Source organism: Girardinichthys multiradiatus, chromosome 8 (assembly GCF_021462225.1).
Source record: "Girardinichthys multiradiatus isolate DD_20200921_A chromosome 8, DD_fGirMul_XY1, whole genome shotgun sequence".
In the NCBI taxonomy this organism is placed as follows: Eukaryota; Metazoa; Chordata; class Actinopteri; order Cyprinodontiformes; family Goodeidae; genus Girardinichthys; species Girardinichthys multiradiatus.
The window spans coordinates 41,883,659-41,903,896 of NC_061801.1; the positions used below are offsets into that span (position 1 = coordinate 41,883,659).

The 20,238-nt window shown below is 47.4% G+C and overlaps 1 protein-coding gene across 3 annotated transcripts; it reads right to left on the reverse strand.

Annotated features, from left to right (window-relative positions):
- Positions 1–571: 571 nt before the first annotated feature.
- On the reverse strand, positions 572–20,149 carry slc25a25b (solute carrier family 25 member 25b). Of its 3 annotated transcripts, none has more exons than XM_047371832.1 (11): positions 18,287–20,149; positions 12,236–12,362; positions 11,980–12,067; positions 10,497–10,532; positions 10,127–10,238; positions 9,829–9,987; positions 9,601–9,753; positions 9,415–9,522; positions 7,111–7,278; positions 6,877–7,027; positions 572–4,324 (listed from the first exon to the last, which is right to left on the reverse strand). In XM_047371832.1, exons 1-11 carry the CDS (start codon positions 18,605–18,607, stop codon positions 4,140–4,142), a joined length of 1,608 nt encoding a protein of 535 aa, XP_047227788.1. In that variant the 5' UTR covers positions 18,608–20,149; the 3' UTR covers positions 572–4,139. The 3 variants fall into 3 exon arrangements, with proteins under 3 accessions (XP_047227788.1, XP_047227790.1, XP_047227789.1); XM_047371834.1 differs by lacking the exon at positions 18,287–20,149 and adding an exon at positions 13,223–14,407; XM_047371833.1 differs by lacking the exon at positions 10,497–10,532 and having other exon boundaries at positions 18,287–20,145.
- Between the last annotated feature and the right edge of the window lie 89 nt (positions 20,150–20,238).

Sequence of the window (20,238 nt, forward strand, 5' to 3'; positions counted from 1 at the left end):
GAGTTAATTAAGGTGGGACACCATGATGTTCCAATGTTTCACTTTTTCACAATATTCTAAAGTTCTGAGTCTGTGAGCCAGAATCATCAATTACAGGAAATAAAAGCTAAACATATTTCACTCTATGTGTGACGGATCTATAGAATATATGAGCTTCACTTCCTGACACAAGCAACTGAAATATTAAACCTTTTCATGAGATTCTAGTGTTTTTAGATGAGATGTACCTGTATATGAGGGAGCTCCAGAAACAGGTCTCTGCTCTGTTCATGGTGGTGGAGGAAGCTGTTGGGAGTCAGAATTCTGGCCGGGTTCTAGAGGATTACTTGTTTCATGCTCATCATCTTTAACATCTCTGTTGACATAAAACCATAAGAACATTCAACCTGAGCAGGGATGGAATCTGTATTCCTCTGCGCTGGTCCAGTGGAGAATCTTCAGTCTTTAGGAACCATAATCCAGCAGAACCTGCAGGAAGCAGATCTCATCAGACCTGGACCAGGTCAAGATGGATCAGATCCTGCTCTGCTGTAGATGATCAGATAATAATGAGGACACAGTCAGCTTGGTGTAAGATGCAGCATTTCTTATTTAATATAAAACCAGCTGTTACTGACGTCAGCATCAAACATGAACATCTCCTGAACATGCTTCACTTTCACTTTCAAACCATTTCAGTTCTCCAGCAGCAGGAACATTGGGCCAATCAGGCAGCAGGGGGAGAGCAGTATCTGCAGAGGAACTGAGGAGACCAACATCTGAAGGTTTAAAGTCTCTGCAGACATGAGAAATCCCACTGGAAACATTCCTTCAGATCCTTCTTCCACTCTGAGCTTTTATTTTGAAGGACATTTCTGTGATAAACCAACATTTTCCTGTTCTTTAAAACTCCGAGATTCAAACTGTGACAGACGAACAGAACATGATGAGTGGGAATGTTGAACCCAGATCATCAGCTTTAAAAGAAAGAACAGTAACAGAAAAAACTGAACTGAAGGTTAAACATCATCGCTTCTTCTACCAAACAATAAATACTGAAATAAATAAATAAACCTGCAGTAAATAATCATCTGAGTCCGTTATAGTGTTCAGGAGTGGTCCAGGATCCTTCCAGGATCAGGAATCAGTCCAGGAGTGATCCAGGATCCTTCCAGGATCAGGAATCAGTCCAGGAGTGATCCAGGATCCTTCCAGGATCAGGAATCAGTCCAGGAGTGATCCAGGATCTTTCCAGGATCAGGAATCAGTCCAGGAGTGATCCAGGATCTTTCCAGGATCAGGAATCAGTCCAGGAGTGATCCAGGATCCTTCCAGGATCAGGAATCAGTTCAGGAGTGGTCCAGGATCCTTCCAGGATCAGGAATCAGTCCAGGAGTGATCCAGGATCTTTCCAGGATCAGGAATCAGTCCAGGAGTGATCCAGGATCCTTCCAGGATCAGGAATCAGTTCAGGAGTGGTCCAGGATCCTTCCAGGATCAGGAATCAGTCCAGGAGTGATCCAAGATCTTTCCAGGATCAGGAATCAGTTCAGGAGTGATCCAGGATCCTTCCAGGATCAGGAATCAGTCCAGGAGTGATCCAGGATCCTTCCAGGATCAGGAATCAGTCCAGGAGTGATCCAGGATCCTTCCAGGATCAGGAATCAGTCCAGGAGTGATCCAGGATCCTTCCAGGATCAGGAATCAGTTCAGGAGTGGTCCAGGATCCTTCCAGGATCAGGAATCAGTCCAGGAGTGATCCAAGATCTTTCCAGGATCAGGAATCAGTCCAGGAGTGATCCAGGATCCTTCCAAGATCAGGAATCAGTTCAGGAGTGATCCAGGATCCTTCCAGGATCAGGAATCAGTCCAGGAGTGATCCAGGATCCTTCCAAGATCAGGAATCAGTTCAGGAGTGATCCAGGATCCTTCCAGGATCAGGAATCAGTCCAGGAGTGATCCAGGATCCTTCCAGGATCAGGAATCAGTCCAGGAGTGATCCAGGATCCTTCCAGGATCAGGAATCAGTCCAGGAGTGATCCAGGATCCTTCCAGGATCAGGAATCAGTCCAGGAGTGATCCAGGATCCTTCCAGGATCAGGAATCAGTCCAGGAGTGATCCAGGATCCTTCCAGGATCAGGAATCAGTCCAGGAGTGATCCAGGATCCTTCCAGGATCAGGAATCAGTTCAGGAGTGGTCCAGGATCCTTCCAGGATCAGGAATCAGTCCAGGAGTGATCCAAGATCTTTCCAGGATCAGGAATCAGTCCAGGAGTGATCCAGGATCCTTCCAAGATCAGGAATCAGTTCAGGAGTGATCCAGGATCCTTCCAGGATCAGGAATCAGTCCAGGAGTGATCCAGGATCCTTCCAAGATCAGGAATCAGTTCAGGAGTGATCCAGGATCCTTCCAGGATCAGGAATCAGTCCAGGAGTGATCCAAGATCCTTCCAAGATCAGGAATCAGTTCAGGAGTGATCCAGGATCCTTCCAGGATCAGGAATCAGTCCAGGAGTGATCCAGGATCATTCCAAGATCAGGAATCAGTTCAGGAGTGATCCAGGATCCTTCCAGGATCAGGAATCAGTTCAGGAGTGGTCCAGGATCCTTCCAGGATCAGGAATCAGTTCAGGAGTGGTCCAGGATCTTTCCAGGATCAGGAATCAGTCCAGGAGTGATCCAGGATCATTCCAGGATCAGGAATCAGTCCAGGAGTGATCCAGGATCCTTCCAGGATCAGGAATCAGTCCAGGAGTGATCCAGGATCCTTCCAGGATCAGGAATCAGTCCAGGAGTGATCCCGGATCCTTCCAGGATCAGGAATCAGTTCAGGAGTGGTCCAGGATCCTTCCAGGATCAGGAATCAGTTCAGGAGTGGTCCAGGATCCTTCCAGGATCAGGAATCAGTTCAGGAGTGGTCCAGGATCTTTCCAGGATCAGGAATCAGTCCAGGAGTGATCCAGGATCCTTCCAGGATCAGGAATCAGTCCAGGAGTGATCCAGGATCCTTCCAGGATCAGGAATCAGTCCAGGAGTGATCCAGGATCCTTCCAGGAAATTCTGGCAGAGATCCTGATCTGATGAACTGTCTCAGCTGGAGCTCTTCTCCTAATCTCTAAGGCAGAGTCCAGCTACCCTCCAGAGCTGCATTTGTCCAGGATCTCATTCTTCTGGTCATGATCCACATGCCAAGACCATAGATGAGGGCTGGAATATAGATGGAGCAGTACATCCAGAGCTTCACCATCAGCATCACTGCAGATAAAGATCCATCCTGCCATCACTCCCTTTTCCCAGGTGGGAAACCATCTCCTCAGACCTGGAGGAGCTCAGATGATTGACCTAAACAACTAAAACTGGAATCAAACCTGTTTTTCTCCACATGGTCTGCAGGAGGCGCTAAAGGTCCCTGTTTGTAAAATGGCAAAATAACAAATTAAAACCGGCTGTAAGGAGCTGAAGAAGAGCTTCATCATCAGTAACATCTGCAGACATGATGAAGATCTCTAGCTGCTTGAACTTGGAGCTGCCACTGAAAATATTCCAACTGATCTCAGCTGGATCCGACTCGGGTCACTTTATGAAGAAGATCGAGGCTCTGGGTCAGGAAACCTGCAGCAGGTGGTTTATGTAGAAACTGGACTGGTTTTAGATCCGATATCTGATCAGATCAGGAGGACCTCCTGCTGATCTTCAGGAATGTCTTCCAGCCCCACGCTGACTGGGCTGCTGCAGCTTCTCCTCTGGCAGCCAGCAGGAGCGATGGAGATGTGTCCTCAGCTGGTCTCCGATCCAGTTTGGTTGCCTTGAGATCAGTTAGACCTTCAGGACAAGACCTGTTCCACCAGCAGAATCATGGAGCAGACGCTGCATGATTGTTCTGCTGCAGGTCGGTGGAGAAGCCTTCAGTAATCCACCCTCAGCGGAGCTCCAGTCACATCTTCACAGCCCAGATGATCTGATGACATGAAACCAGTGTCCCAGCAGCAGACTGGTTTCCATGACTCCCAGTAATGTAAACCTGTGTGTGAATTAAGACTCAGAGGCGATAAAGCACTAAAACTAAAAGCAACCAGCGGCTGGGAGCCCGGCGCCTCCTTCAGTCACTGATCGGTTCGGTCCAACATGAAGGAGGAAGCTGTCCGGTTCCTGCGCCTCTTCACCTGGACTGGACCCCCAGCGCGATCTTCAGGTACTCGTACACCACGTAGCTGATGCTGACGGACGGGATGACCTTCATGAAGTTAGGGGCGAGGCCTCGGTAGAGTCCCAGCGCTCCTTCGGTCCGGACGATGTGTCGGAAAAGGCCCGTCATGGTCATCTGAGGTCCGCTGTCCAGAGAAGCTGAAGATACAAAGAGAACAAGAGTGACTGAAGGATCAGGAACCCTGAACTGCATCTGGACCACTCAGAACAGGGGTGTCCAACGTGCGGCCCAGGGGCCATTTGTGGCCCTTAGAATAATATTCTGTGGCTCCCGACTACAGCTGAAGAACGGTCCAAATCTGACCCTCCAGCAAAAGCAGCTGGTGCAGAACTTTCTGTAGCTTTTAGGAAGAGAGGTTCTGAAATGGAAAATTGATTTTTCTTCTACTAGTCATGTTTTTGCTTCCAGTTTAATATCAAAGGAAGTCGGACCACAAACATGCAGCGGTTCTTTGCTCAACTACAAACTTGGGCCGGGCCCATGCATTAAACTGGACCCAATACAGCAGGGCTTTTAGAACAAAGTACTCGTTGCTGCTGGGAGCACCAACAAAATAAAAAAGACCTTTGACCCAAAACGTTGGGACACCTTTAGGACATGTTTCCTTTATGAGAGCGAACATCTGAGACAATTATTTTGGACCTAGAAGAATTTGCTCTTTTCTACGATGTTTCAATAAAACGTACTCGTACTTGTCGTCTTCCGCTTTATCCGGGACCGGGTCGCGGGGGCAGCAGACTCAACAGAGATGCCCAGACGTCCCTCTCCCCAGACACCTCCTCCAGTTCCTCCAGGGGGAGCCCAAGGCGTTCCCAGGCCAGCCGAGAGACATAGTCCCTCCAGCGTGTCCTAGGCCGACCCCTGGGCCTCCTCCCGGTGGGACGTGCCTGGAACACCTCCCGAGGAAGGTGTCCAGGAGGCATCCGGTATAGATGCCCGAGCCACCTCAACTGGCTCCTCTCGATGTGGAGGAGCAGCAGCTCTACTCCGAGCCCCTCCCAGATGGCCGAGCTCCTCACCCTATCTCTAAGGGAGAGCCCGGCCACCCTACGGAGGAAGCTCATTTCAGCCGCTTGTATCCGTGATCTCGTTCTTTCGGTCATGACCCAAAGTTCATGGCCATAGGTGAGGGTAGGAACGTAGACCGACCAGTAAATTGAGAGCTTTGCTTTTCGGCTCAGCTCTCTCTTCACCACAACGGACCGGCACAGCGCCCCCATTACTGTGGCAGCCGCACCGATCCGTCTGTCAATCTCCCGCTCTGTTCTTCCCTCACTGGTGAACAAGACCCCGAGATACTTAAACTCCTCCACTTGAGGCAGGAACTCCCCTCCAACCTGAAGAGGACAAGCCACCCTTTTCTGGTCAAGAACCATGGCCTCGGACTTGGAGGAGCTGAGGGGTTCAAGAACCCCTCATGAGGACTATTAAATCGAGGCACGTGATGTCGCCCGGTACGGAGGAGCCGGGGTCCCACCCTGGAGCCAGGCCTGGCGTCGGGACTCGTCAGGGAGCGCCTGGTGGCTGGGTTGCTCCTCGTGGGACCCGGCTGGGTCAAGCCCGAATGAGAGACGTGAGGCCATCTCCCAGTGGGCCCACCACCTGCAGGGGGAACCGTGAGGGACCGGTGCAAAGAGGATTGGGCGGCGGACTAAGATGGAGAGGGTGTGTTCCAACTACAGGGGGATCACACTCCTCAGCCTCCCTGGTAAGGCCTACGCCAGGGTATTGGAGAGGACAGTCCTGCTGATAGTTGAACCTCGGCTTCAGGAGGAACAGTGTGGTTTTCGTCACGGCCGTGGAACACTGGACCAGCTCTATACCCTCTACAGGGTACTCGAGGGTTCATGGGAGTTTGCCCATCTGGTCCACATGTGTTTTGTGGACCTGGAGAAGGCATTCGACTGTGTCCCTTGTGATGCCCTGTGGGGGGTGCTCCAGGAGTATGGAATCGGGGGCCCTTTACTAGGGGCCATCCGGTCTCTCTACGAGCGGAGCAGGAGTTTGGTCCGCATTGCCGGCACTAAGTCGGACCTGTTCCCGGTGCATGTTGGACTCCAGCAGGGCTGCCCTTTGTCACCGGTCCTGTTCATAGCTTTTATGGACAGGATTTCTAGACGCAGCCAAGGGCCGGAGGGGGTCTGGTTTGGGGACCAGAGGATTTCGTCTCTTCTTTTTGCAGATGACGTGGTCCTGCTGGCCCCCTCTAGCCAAGACCTACAGCATTCACTGGGGCGGTTTGCAGCCGAGTGTGAAGCGGCTGGGATGAAGATCAGCTCAATAAAACGTTTCATCTTTAATTCTTTAAAAGAAAAGAACCAACAATAAAATAATTTTACGTGTTTAAATCTATAGATGTTGCTGCTGTGTGCTCTGAACAGGCCGATTTGGGCCAACAGATGATCTGCCTCTGACAGAGGTCCGGTTTCTGTTCTGGTTGTTTTGGAGCTCAGTGCTGCTCTCAGCACAACTGACCATTATGTCCTTGTACAGAGATTTGGAGGTCCAAACAGGAATGGGTTTGTCCACTATTTTCACCAACATCCCAGTTTAGTCAGTGGGAAATGTTGCAGCTGCCCAGTAATCCCACTGAGCTCCATGTTTCCATGGATCATATCGCAGCCCAGAAACACAAGATTAAACCCACAGAGTAGAAATAAAACTTCATCCAACATGAGCAGAGTCGGACCTTGTGCCTGCATCCGGGTTCGGACCAGAGCCAGTGGGTAGCTCGCCAGTTGTCCGCAGGTGCTGGAGGTGGTCCCACAGGCCAGAAGCACAAAGACTCCAGGATCGGCGCTGTCTGTGGCGAAACGTTGCAGCCAGGAGTTCTTCAAGGTCTAACAAGAGAAACAGAGTGAGAGGAACTAGAAGAACCACCTGAGCAAAGCTTCCTAACTTCCCATCATCCCAGTCCACCCACCTCGTAGACGGCCAGATCGATGCCGGCGTACGGAATGATGCCCAGCATGTTGGGGATGTAACCTTTGTAGAAAGCTGTCATTCCCTCCTTCTGGATGATGTGTTTGGCACAGTCCACGATCCCAGAGTATTGACCCGTCTTCCTGAGGGCCAAGCGGGTCTTCAGAACCTAAGGGGACAGGAAGTGATGTCAGTAACCAGGTAAAGATGAGAGTGAAACATTGTCTGCAGGTACAGAGAACTCATTATTAACATCTTTTTCCTCATATTTCAGCCATTTTCTCCAGTCTTTCTGAAATTGTTCAGTCTAAATCTGCAGGTTGTTTTCCATGTCGTGTCTTTATTTTCCTCCAATCATCGTGTGTTGGTCCATTTGCTTTAAGACATTGTCTAGTAACTGCAGCAGGAGAATTTTGATTAAATGTGGATCCTTGTATATAGCCTGAATAATCACTAGGATCATAAACATCCAGACATTACATTGATCATGAATGTAGCTGTAATTCTCATAGTTTCAATGTGTCACCACCTGGTTTCAGATTCATCCTCCCATCCATTCACCTCTGTAGGCTATATAATACACACACACACTCACACACAGACACACTCACACACTCAGACACACACACTCCTCAAAAAAATAAAGTGAACCCTTAAACAACACAATATAACTCCAAGTAAATGAAACGTCTGTGAAATCAAACTGTCCACTTAGGAAGCAACACTGATTGACAATTAATTTCACATCTTGTTGTTCAAATGAAAAAGACAACAGGAGGAAATCTTTGGTGATTATCAAGACACTCAATAAAGGAGTGGTTCTGCAGGTGGGGACCACAGACCACTTCTCAGTACCGATGCTTTCTGGCTGATGTTTTGGTCACTTTTGAATGTTGGTGGTTCTTTCACACTCGTGGTAGCATGAGACGGACTCTACAACCCACACAAGTGGCTCAGGTGGTGCAGCTCATCCAGGATGGCACATCAATGCCAGCTGTGGCAAGAAGGTTTGCTGTGTCTGTCAGCGTAGTGTCCAGAACCTGGAGGCGCTACCAGGAGACAGGCCAGTACACCAGGAGACATGGAGGAGGCCGTAGGAGGGCAACAATCCAGCAGCAGGACCACTACCTCCACCTTTGTACAAGGAGGAACAGGAGGAGCACTGCCAGAGCCCTGCAAAATGACCTCCAGCAGGCCACAAATGTGCATGTGTCTGCACAAACGGTTAGAAACCGACTCCATGAGGATGGTATGAGGGCCCGATGTCCACAAATGGGGGTTGTGCTCACAGCCCAACACCGTGCAGGACGCTTGGCATTTACCAGAGAACATCAGGATTGGTAAATTCTCCACTGGCGCCCTGTGGTCTTCACAGATGAAAGCAGGTTCACACTGAGAACATGTGACAGACGTGACAGAGTCTGGAGACACTGTTGGAGAGAGATCTGCTGCCTGCAACATCCTTCAGCATGACCGGTTTGGTAGTGGGTCAGTAATGGTGTGAGGTGGCATTTCTTTCCATGTGCTCACCAGAGGTAACCTGACTGCCATTAGGTACCGAGATGAGATCCTCAGACCCCTTGTGAGACCATATGCTGGTGTGGTTGGTCCTGGGTTCCTCCTAATGCAGGACAATGCTAGACCTCATGTGGCTGGAGTGTGTCAGCAGTTCTTGCAAGATGAAGACATTGAAGCTATGGACTGGCCCGCCTGTTCTCCAGACCTGAATCTGATGGAGCACATCTGGAACATCATGTCTCGCTCCATCCACCAACGTCACGTTGCACCACAGACTGTCCAGGAGTTGGTGGATGCTTTAGTCCAGGTCTGGGAGGAGATCCCTCAGGAGACCATCCACCGTCTCTTCAGGAGCATCTCCAGGTGTTGTAGGGAGGTCATACAGGAACGTGGAGGTCACACACAATACTGAGCCTCATTTTGACTTGTTTTAAGGACATTACATCATTTAATTTTGTCTGTGACTCTAAATCCAGGCCTCCATTGGTTCATAAATTTAATTTCCATTGATGATTTTTGTCTGATTTTGTTGTCAGCACATTTAACTTTATACAGAACAAAGTATTTAATGAGAATATTTCATTCTTTCAGATCTAGGATGTTATTTGAGTGTTTCCTTTATTTTTTGGAGCAGTGTGTATATATATATATATATATATACACATACACACATGTATGTATGCCAGAACATGACCGTAACAGAACATTTCTGCATAAAAAGATCATTTTTGATCGGTCTGGTGTACTAGTCCAATGTTGTCTTTAGATAGCGCAGTAAGTTCCTCACCTCCATGGGGTAGATGCTGCTCTGAGCGATTGCTCCAGCCAGAGATCCGGACACGAATCTCTCCGTCATTCCCAGCGTCTCCTGGTTGCTTCCGATGAGTCGTTTAATCTGACAGACAGCAGATCAGATTTCACTCAGCAGGAACAAACTGGGACAGATTTCTGACACTCAGAGTTGGGTTCTGACCTGCTCGTAAGCCATGAACTTGATGGCAGACTCCGGAGCGATTTTGATCACGTTGATCCCGTTTCCTCTCCACAGCGACCTCACCCCGCCCTCTCGGATCATCTGAAGGAACCCACCGGCGATCCGCATGCTGTTGCTTTTAGAGGCGTGAACCTGAGTGGAGACAGGAGCTTTACATCCTGCTATTCATCTGGTCCAACGGTCATCCAGATGTGGGTCGTGTTTTACCTGCATCAGAACTTTAAGCCTGTCGAGCGGTGCCGTGCAGGTCCGGGACACGGCGCCGGCTCCTCCTCCAGCCACCAGGTGTCGCCACCACATGCCTGTTTTCTTCTCCTCAGCAGTGAACTCATCAGGGACGATTATACTCTCACCGACATCCAGGATCTGTGGAGGGAGCAGACCCGTTCAGACAACAAGAACCACGATCCAAAGGTAGAAACTGGACTGAAAGCTGAAGCTGGGAAGGTCTCCTGCAGGTCTAATGAAGCCCACCAGGTTAGAATGAGATGTGTGATTGTGTTACCGTGGAGTGTTTCCAGTACAGGATGATTTCAGGAATGTTGTCCGCCGGATGCAGCAGGTGATAATCTCTCCACTCATCCCAGTCTATGGTCATGGTGCCGTTTTTATCCATGCTGCAGGAGGAAGGAGAACACAGAGGATACGGTTGGTATAGGAAGGTTCCTGCTGACATGCTGGTTTGTTCCCAAAGCTTCCTCCTGCTGAAGCTGCAGCCTGATGGGAACACCATGCTGAAACTCAGACAGCAAAGCTTCAGCTCCCTGATTTATCTGATTGGTGCAAAAATAAGAAGCATAAGAAGCAGAGCAGCTTCTAACTAGAATAAGCAGCAGCAGGAGCTCAGCAGGCAGACCGATGAAGCTGTTACTTACTACAGGACCGGGGTCCAGATAAGCCCAGTCCTTATTCTGGGACAGCTCAAACAAACAGGACACAGATAGAGACAGACAGGCCCAGGGTCAGACAGACAGAACCACAGAGAGACATCACTGCATGGGAATAAACAGAGTGAAACTACAAAGGTCCAACTGCCCCATGATGCAACATGAAACACCTGAACCTCCTTCAAACATGGAGACCTGTCCATCCCTCCTAGTGGGACCTGTTGAAGGACCCAAGGCCTAACCAGGTGAGAGATGCAGAGCGGAGGTGTGAGCTGTAGGGGGCGGGGCCTGCAGCGATCCATTAAAACCCTCTGAGCTGCTGTCACCACTGGTTCTACACTGATGGTTGCACTGGGTCTCAGTCAGTCAGTCATTTTCTACCACTTATTCCATACTGGGTCGCGGGGGAGCTGGTGCCTATCTCCAGCAGTCTATGGGCGAGAGGCGGGGTCACCCTGGACAGATCACCAGTCCATCACAGGGCAACACACAAACAACCAAGCACACACTCATTCATACACCAAAGGGCAATTTAGAGACCAATTAACCTAACAGGCATGTCTTTGGACTGTGGGAGGAAGCCGGAGTACCTGGTGAGAACCCACGCATGCACGGGGAGAACATGCAAACTCCATGCAGAAAGACCCCCGGCTGGGAGTCGAACCCAGGACCTTCTTGCTGCAAGGCAACAGTGCTACCTACTGCCGCCTATTAATTGATGTTGAAGCATAAAAATAATTTTATTTAATAAACGTTTCTCTTTAACAACACATTTTGTTGCGGTAATGAGATAAAAAATGTAAACACAATAAAATAAATCAGAGTTGTTGAATATATATGATTATTTTAATAATCTTTCATTAAAATGTTGATTCTTCCTCTGTTTAAGCAGAACAAATAATTAAACATTAAATTCATTATTTAGTGTTGCAGCACAAATTATTTTATGTGACAGTTACTGGGCGCGGCCAGCACCGCGGTCGATGATCTGATTGGTCTACAGTGAAGCTGCTGCATAGGTTAACCAATCAGATGTTTGGCTCACTTTAAAGCAGCCATAGTTATAATTTAAACGACTGCATGATGGACCGTAGCAGGAACTATTAAATGTGATCTGAATTCATGTTTTTGACATTTATTAAATATTTATTTGTTGGTCTGGGACATTTCTGACTCTTTGATACTCGTCTCCATTCTGTCGAACCCTCCAGGATTTCTGTTTTGGACCAGTTGGTTTTGCTCCTTCTGGCACTTCAGTGGCAACACATGAAACACTCCATGATGGTGCATTTAAGGACCCTCAGTAAATTCCATGGTCCATACTAAATTGAAAATCGAACACTAATTTGTGATTCCCAGAAGTCTTCAGTGCAGTCTGACAATAAGCTTTTATTCCAACATGTATAAAAATACATACACATAGATGGACTTCAGAACCTGTTCTGACTCCTAATGATCAGGTTCTCCTCACCTTCTGAGAATCTCCTCAGCCTGTTCCTCAGAGATATTGATTCCCAGGTCGCGCAGGGACTGCATGATCTCCTGCGAGTCGATCCAGCCTGAAACACATTGAAGAGTCAAAGGTCAGCGCACTTTTCTGATCACTGCTTCAGAAGAGGTTTCACCGACCCAAACTACAGCTGGCTGCTCCCAAACTGTGGAAAACAGAAAACTCTGCTTCATATTTTTATTTTGGATCAGAGTGAGAATCTCATCGTGCTCCTCACCGTCGTTCTTCTTGTCCAGACTCTTGAAGACGAGTCGCAGTTTCTTCTCATGATCTCTGAGGTAATGAACAAACTCTTTAAAGTCCAGCTGTCCATCCAGGTCTTTGTCTCCTGCTTTGACTATTTTCTGAAACGGACACAGAGACAGGAAGGAAAACTGAGGAAAAACATGTGGGACAGACTGGAGTTTTCAGAAGCTTCACGGATAAACTCCGTGACACTAATAACGTCTTTAAGTGACCGAACAAACTCCAGGACCAAGTTTCCAACAGAAAGAACAATTAATATTGAATAAAATCTGTAATAAACCGATTTCCAATACTCCAGGTTTTTCCATACTTTTCCAGAATGCTCAGGACTCCTGAATAAAGTGCTTTGAGATGATTTTGTTGTAATTTGAGGCAGTTTAAATTAAGAGAATGGAAAACTGAACTGCAGTTAGTTTTCCAGAACTTCCAGTCAGAACGGGTCATATCTTTAACCTCAGCTTTGACCCACTGAATCAGAAGCTTTAATCTCAGGATAATCGGAATGAATGATCCTGATGAAGTTGCAGTTTTCCAGGTGAATCTCAGTTGGTTCTGATCCATCTGCTCTGATAGCAGCAGCATCAGGATCAGATCAGCCCAATCAGGCATGATCTGCAGGTGAAGCTGCTCAGTCAGCTCAACGCTCTGTGAAACGGACCCACATCCCCGTGCAGAAGTGATGATGCAGCCCTCATTTCTGTCTGTTTTCCAGCTTCTATTCTGCTCCACTGTTTTACTTCTCTGATGGGCTTATTCCTGCCCTGCTGTGGTCCTCTACCAGGACCGGGCTGTAACTGAGTGGAAAAGCTACCAAACTCCAACGAAAACATCTGAAAACTTTAGAGCCTGGATCCCAGGAGGGAAAACAGGAAGAAACGAGGACTGTACCAGGACACCCTTCCACCCGATCAGAGTCGGCCTGCAGTGGCGCTCCCATCGTCCTCAGGAGTTACTGTACCTGCTGTAAGTCTGGAGGCGCCGCTGTCAGAATTAAGATCCTGGTCTTCTTGGGAGAAGAATCATTTGGAACATTTTCCTCACTGCTGGAATGGTGGGACGTTTTTCTCTGGAGAACGACCTGCAGCATCTCACAGTTCCCAGTGTCCCCAGTCTGTTGGTTCTCGGCAGACTGATTTTTAGCAGGCTTACTGTGAGCCCTGTCGAAGACTGTTCGGCTGAGGAAGGTCAGGAAGTCCTGGAGCATCCTCAAAGCAGTTCCTAGTCCAACAGAAGGAAGGCTGAAGACCAGCTGAAGTTCAGTTTGCCTCAAGTGTCCAGATCAGATCCTCCTGCAGCATCTTTTTCCATTTACAATCCTAAACCTGACAGAATTCCTACTGCAGGCGTCATCAGGAGAAAAGAGACAAAATGTTCCCAGCTGCAACAGAACTCCTTAGTCTCTGCGTTTGTCGTCCCAGAAGCTGCGTTCAGGAATATCTGATCCTGAGGGACGAAGTGATTCAGCATCAGCTGCAAACTGACAGCTTTCAGCAGCAGCCGGTGAAACACAGCACAGTCATCCTCCAGAAAGCTGCATCCTCACTGCAGCCCGGCCCGGCCAATCAGCTCGGCCCACACTGCAGAGTCCCTCTAGGAATCAGCCAATGATGGCTGGGATCACAGCATGGAAATGATCTCATGCCTTTAACGGTGCGTCAGAGGAACAGCAGGGGGAGGGTTGAACTGCAGGGTTTCCCCTCCATCACACCTCCTCTCTGCATGGATCCTCCTGCTGGACCGGGCCGGATTCAGTCCAAGAGAACTGTCAGCATCCCGAAATCTGAACCTCCAAACACTGAAGCTCAGAGAGATTTCAGAGCTGAACAGAGATCCTCCTGCAGGGAGTGAATCAGATGCATGTCTGCAGGAACCATCAGCTCCACAGCAGAGACATGGTTGACACCTTCAGCTCATCTACACCATTCCATTGTAGCTCAGGCAGCATGTTGGTCATGCTGTGGGACCGGGAAGCTGGTCAGAGGTGATGTGAAGATGGATGAAGCTAAATCCAGGACCATCCTGGAAGAAAACCTGAAAGATGCTGCAGAAGACCTGAGACTGGGGTGGAGGTCCAGCTTCTAGCAGGAGAACCACCCTGGACATCCTGCCTGAGATACAATGGATGGTACAGGCCAAAGCAGATTTATGTGTTAGAATGGCCTAGTTAAAGTCCAGACCTACATCCAACTATGAATCTGTGACAAGACTTGATGCTCACAGATGTTCTCTATCCAATCTGACTAAGCTTTATAAGCAGAACCTTCAGTCTGCTGATGTTCAACGTTGGTGGAGATAAACCCCGACGACCTTCAGCTGGACCTGCTGCCAGAGGTGGTTCTACAAAGTTCTGACTCAGGAGGGCTGGATATAAATGCAGGACACCCTTTCTTTGTCTCCACTCTGTGTTTATTTAGATCAAAGATGCTGAAGCAACTAAAGGTTGAGGAGAAAGACTATTTCAAATCACGACGTCTCGTTTTTCTACGTTTCCAAAGATCATGCAGCACTAATTCAACATGAAAGTACTTCTCAGCTCCAGTAATATCTGGGCTGTCATGAAACATGTATCCAGAACCAAACGTTCCTATCATCGCAGGGAAGGTTTTACACCAACAGTTACACCATAAAGCTGTTGGAGCGTCCACGTGTGGCTTGTTTACTAAACAAGACATTCTGGACTAAAGCTGGAACACATGAACCCTCAAGTCTGAGGAGATCAGCTGGATGTGGGTTTCAGGATCTCCTCCATCATTCCAGTCCTCCTCAAACATCCATCAGATTTCTCTCAGATGCAGTAACACGGCTGAGCTCTGACCTGCTGCTGGTCACAGCGACCCGGCTCTGCACGAACCAGAATGTTCTGACAACTTCTGAACCGGTTTGAACAAGTTTTAAACAGGACCTTCAGGTTCCCTGTCAGCCAGTAGATTCTTTCATGACCTGCAGGAGAATATTGACCAACAGTCAGTCACAAGACCTGCTGTCAGTGCAGCAACAGTTCAGCGAGTCACTGTGAGACATCCCGCGGGGGGGGGGGGGGGGAATCTGCAGAAATCCCCACACAGGAACCAGAACCAGGCTGTCAGCAGTTCTCCCTGATAGGCTGGAAATACAACTCCTTCAGAACACCAACACACAGTCTGAGTCCGACTAGGAGCAGAATCAGTGACAATAACCCAGAGGGACTCTGCATTTGTTCAGAGATGTCGAACCTCTCCGCCAGTATGTCTGTCTGGTTCTAAAGGACTTTGTTTTCAAAGCTACGTGTTCAGAACCAGAATTTAAAAACTGGCTCCACCATGAAGACGAGCTGGGCTAAAAACAAATGCAGGTGTATCCCAACCTACCAAGGACAAGACTTGTGGAACGATGTCCTTTGGACAGACGTTTGACGATAATGCACAGCATCAAACTCAGCATATCAGCACAAACACCTCAAACTGTCAAGCACGGTGGTGGAGGGTGATGGTTTGGGCTTGTTCTGCAGCCACAGGACCCGGGATACCTGTCCAACAGCTGAAGTTTGGATCAGACTGGGCCATCAACAGAACCATGATCCCAAACACAGCAGCTAATCTACAACACAACCACTGAAAAAGAAAAAGGATCCTGTAATGCTGCTGCTATGGCCTAATTAAAGTCCAGATTCCAACCTGATTAAAATGCTGTGATTGGACCTTCAGAACGGTTACATTTGTCCAAAATTACACATTACCCACACTCACACACTGCAGTAGCGGCCTCTCATTTCTATAAAACTAAAACTCTGTGGAAGATACAAAATCCTGTGAGTCATTGTATTTTCATCTTGATCTAGAAATATAGAAACTTTAAAACTTTCTAACTTTACTGAGTTAAATGTGTTTGACCAGCCTGTTTACATGTTTACACAGTAATCCACACACCACTAAGCTTAGCTGATTTTATTAATGTTTTTAAATGTAAGCGCTGTCAAAGTTAACAGACCGTATGAACTGTGGAAGAGTTTAAACTTGATGTGAAGGCATAACCCCGCCCCAGACAAATTTTTAAAAATGCCACCAAAGTGGGCGGTGCCAAGAGACACTGAGAGGCGTGGGGATGAGTGGACGGGGTTAAGGGTGTGGCCAGGAAGACGAGGGAAGGCGGCAGGTAGCTTAATTTAACGTTGAAACACAGAAAGTGAGCACCTATATAGTTTTGTCACCTATAGCTCTTTTAAGGTGGAGGACTTTTGACCCCCCTCTTCACCAGACGCTGTGTGGAGCCTAGTGGGCCTGAACCTTATCAGTTCGATCCACAGGCTTAAGGCGCTGACTCAGCGAGGCCTGAAGCGGGCACTGCCAAGGCCGTGGAGGAACAGTTCCAACTCCTGACTCGCTGCGCGGGCATGTGACTTATATACCCGAATGAGGCCCTGTGGCGTAAACATGGACCAAGCTGCACCAATAGGAAAATTCACCTGCAGACACAACTGTTCAACCCAAAGAAGGCAGCACTAAGACGGTGTTAGGACAAAAATTGGAGAATTAAACAAGTTTACATAAAATTTTTAAAATAGCACAATAACCTAAAGATAGCACCAAGGCCCAATTTTATACAGTTTATCTTCAAAAAAAATTGATTTGAGGTTTAGTTCCTCTTTAAACTTGGAAATGACTGAAACAGAACAACCAATAGGAATTGTTTAGCATCTCCAAGATCCTCCTAAAATTCAGGCTCAAACCAACAAGTCCCGCCTTCCTACAAGGCCAGTTTCTGGGGTGAATTTCTCCTCTGGCAATCTGAAGGTGCTTTTCCACCAACAGAACCTTTTACAGGAACCAGGGTCCAATCAGATTACTCCGACACCTAAGTAAAACCCACTATCCTTAGAATAAACACTAATTAAATGAAGTAAATGAAGCATGGATTCCATCTCTGTAATCAAAGTCATGTTTATGGATTTAAGCTATGAATGTTGGAATGTTTTTACAACCATTATGTTCTCACAGATCCTCACGATTAGTTATTTAACTGATTTAAAGTTGGAAAGACACAGAACCACTACAGGCGGCTGTAGTTAATGGGCCTTTCGGAAAAGTCTTTCAGGTCTTCTTTATTAAAAATATGTGTATCATTAAAAACTCCCACTGACTTGGAAGTGTTTTTATTTCAGTTTCAGGGTGTAAACGCTGTGAAAACTCAGGTTCTGATTAAGATCACCAGGTTGTAATCTCCACAAGAGCTCTTTTCTCCTATCCTTTAGCTGCAAAGCCGAGGAAACATGGAAGCCTGTTGTTACAACTGAATCTCTGCATGAGGCTGGGAGTGACTCCACATACGTTATAGAGTGTAATTGATATAATAGAATCATTCATAGCTTTATTGTTGTGGACACTGGACCTCATTTTCTCTGCACACACTCAGAATCAGTTTAGTTCAATTAAAATCTGTTCTAGCTCCATATAATATGAGCAGAACAGTGACTTTATTTGGCTTTTAAACCATAACCGCTATGAAACCCTCTGACATTAATGCTAGATGTTGGTCTCTGTTCCAACAGGAGGAAAAGCCTCTCAGCATCAATATTTACATGAACAGTACAGTTTTGGACCTCAGATTGAAAACACACACCTCTGAGGCCCCGGGGACATGATAGGCTTCAGGAAATTAGGAGGAAACCTTCTGGGTCCCATCGTCAAAATACGCCTTGAATCCGGACTGGTTTCTGCAGTGGAGAATGGTCCCAGAAACCTTCCAGGGTTCCTGTTAAAGGTTCCGGTAGAGAAAAGAATCTGGGGGCGTGGCTGAGGAACAATACGTAACTACGCCATCGGTTCGGTAATATTACACATTTAAAGTCCGGTACTAAAACTAAAATGTTCTGAATCAATCTGGCGTTGCTTTCAAGCAGCTGTTTGATTGAACCGAACAGAACCTGCTGAGCAGGTCCAATACGACCCGCACATCCACTGTAACCTGACCTCCGATCCACTTACAGTACAACTCTTTCTGCTTCAAACAGCACCCTCTGACCCAGAACACGAACCCGTCCTCTTACCCTTAGCTCGTGTTCGGTTCGGTGGACTCCCAGCTTCTTCAGACCGATGGTCAGGTCGTTCACGCAGATCCCTCCGTCCCCGTTCACATCCAGGATCTGGAACAGAACCTTCAGCCGGTGCTCCTGCTCCGGACCTCCGCACATGTCACATGGATGATCCAGGATCTCCGAACCGGGCCGAGAGTCCTGGGAAGCGAGCTGCGGGCTGGCCGAGGGATGTGGCCCACACCCTCCACCCGGGTCCACGCCAGCGTGGGTTTCCGCGGACCGACACTGGCAGAACACACCAGCGAGCAAACGGGTTCCCTGCTGCTGAATCATGAGAGTCCGACAGAACCGGACCGAACCGCTGCAGGAGGAGGAAGATCGGGTTAATGGACGGACGGGACGAACTAGCACCACGTCACATGTCCCCCATCTGCTAAAACAATCGAAGATTAGCTTCTAGAATATTAACCAGAACCGTTCCTCTGATCCGGATCGGCTCCTCAGAAACACCTAGCAGAACCTGTTCGGTTCTGGTCCGATTCTCAGAATTCCTCCTCAGTGGACTGAATCCGATAAAAACGGTCCGTTTGTGGGATTATAATCCGGGCTGTCAGCGCCTCCAGCGGCCGATAAAACACGTTAAAGCGGGTTTAAACAAAGCAGAGGTTCTACCGACAGAAAAATTAACCGAAAATCATCGGAAACTGGTCCAAATTCTGCGGGTTTTTAATGAAAACGGATTTATTTACCGCTAATTGACTGTCTGCTTACTCCGCCAAACCGGCTTCTGTTAGTCTCGCTGTTTATCGCGAGATTACAGCTGAAAGCCATTGGTGGGGGGAATTCCGGCTCCAGACTGGGATCCGATTCATTTGGCTCGGCCTAGCGATTCTTCCGGCTAACAAATAGTTCTTCTTCTAATGTCCTGGCTTTTATATTTCAACCCTGTTTGATAAATATATCAAAACACACACGTGAGAACTTATAAAATATAAAACTGTTCAAAAATACAACATTTACATCAGGTACTGTGGACATGTTACATCTCCACTTTCATGTGTCCACACAAGGCCAGTTACAGAAGCTTCAAATCAACTGCAATGCTCCTGAAATTAAATATTCTAATTAGGAAAGTCAAGCATCCATGATGTCAAAATAAAAAATGTAGCCAACATAAAACACCATGACTGTTACAGAATAAAACGGATTATTTGGACTTCAGATGAATCAGAAAACTGTCCAACCTGTTTCTGAACATCTTTCAACATATAAACACCTTATGAGTTTCTAATGCTAACAGACTGTCATTAAACCTCTAATTTTGAACAAATCCCACTGTTTTTTTTTAACTTGCAACTGGAACACAGTAAAGCTGGTTAGTTTTCACTCCCTGAATCAAGTTTTAGACTTTTAGAAGAATGGAATACACCGGTACTGATTTGGACTTCAGTACTGGTTTAAACTGTTTGGTTTCACAATGGATTAAAATCTTTAAAGCGTTTAGGCAGAATTAATAATGTGTAACTTGGTTTATAATAGATTAGGAGCAGAAAAAAAAAAAGAGTTGGCAAATGGACTCGTTCCTGAGCAGCACATCACTGCTGGGCACAAAAATAAAACGGTTCAAGACAAGAACACACTTCCTGAAGGAACCAGGATCAGTGAACATTTAGTCTGTGAATTCACTGAGAAAATGTGGACTAAAGCTTTCAGTCAAACTCACTGACCTCAGGCAGGGTGGTCCACTGATGAAGGAACCAGCAAGCGTTCAGATAAATGAGGAGCAACATCCCTGCAGTCTGCTAATGTAATGTTTGGCTTTTAAGGACATTTATCACAGCTGATTTCTCTTTATAAAGCAATTCTGGACAAACCTGCTTTAATCCGAGGTTCATCCTTCAGGAAAGTCATCTTCTGTCGCTGCCTGGTTTGTTATTTAGCTACAAAAATAAAGGATGAATTCA

What these genes read in the sequence shown, in the direction of transcription:
- slc25a25b (XM_047371832.1), bottom strand. Translation starts at nt 18,607, where the DNA reads ATGATTCAGCAGCAGGGAACCCGTTTGCTCGCTGGTGTGTTCTGCCAG. An exon ending in TCGATCTGGCCGTCTACGAG is followed by an intron (nt 7,028 to 7,110) that starts GTGGGTGGACTG and finishes TTCTCTTGTTAG; the next exon opens with ACCTTGAAGAACTCCTGGCT. An exon ending in AACCCGGATGCAGGCACAAG is followed by an intron (nt 4,325 to 6,876) that starts GTCCGACTCTGC and finishes TTGTATCTTCAG; the next exon opens with CTTCTCTGGACAGCGGACCT.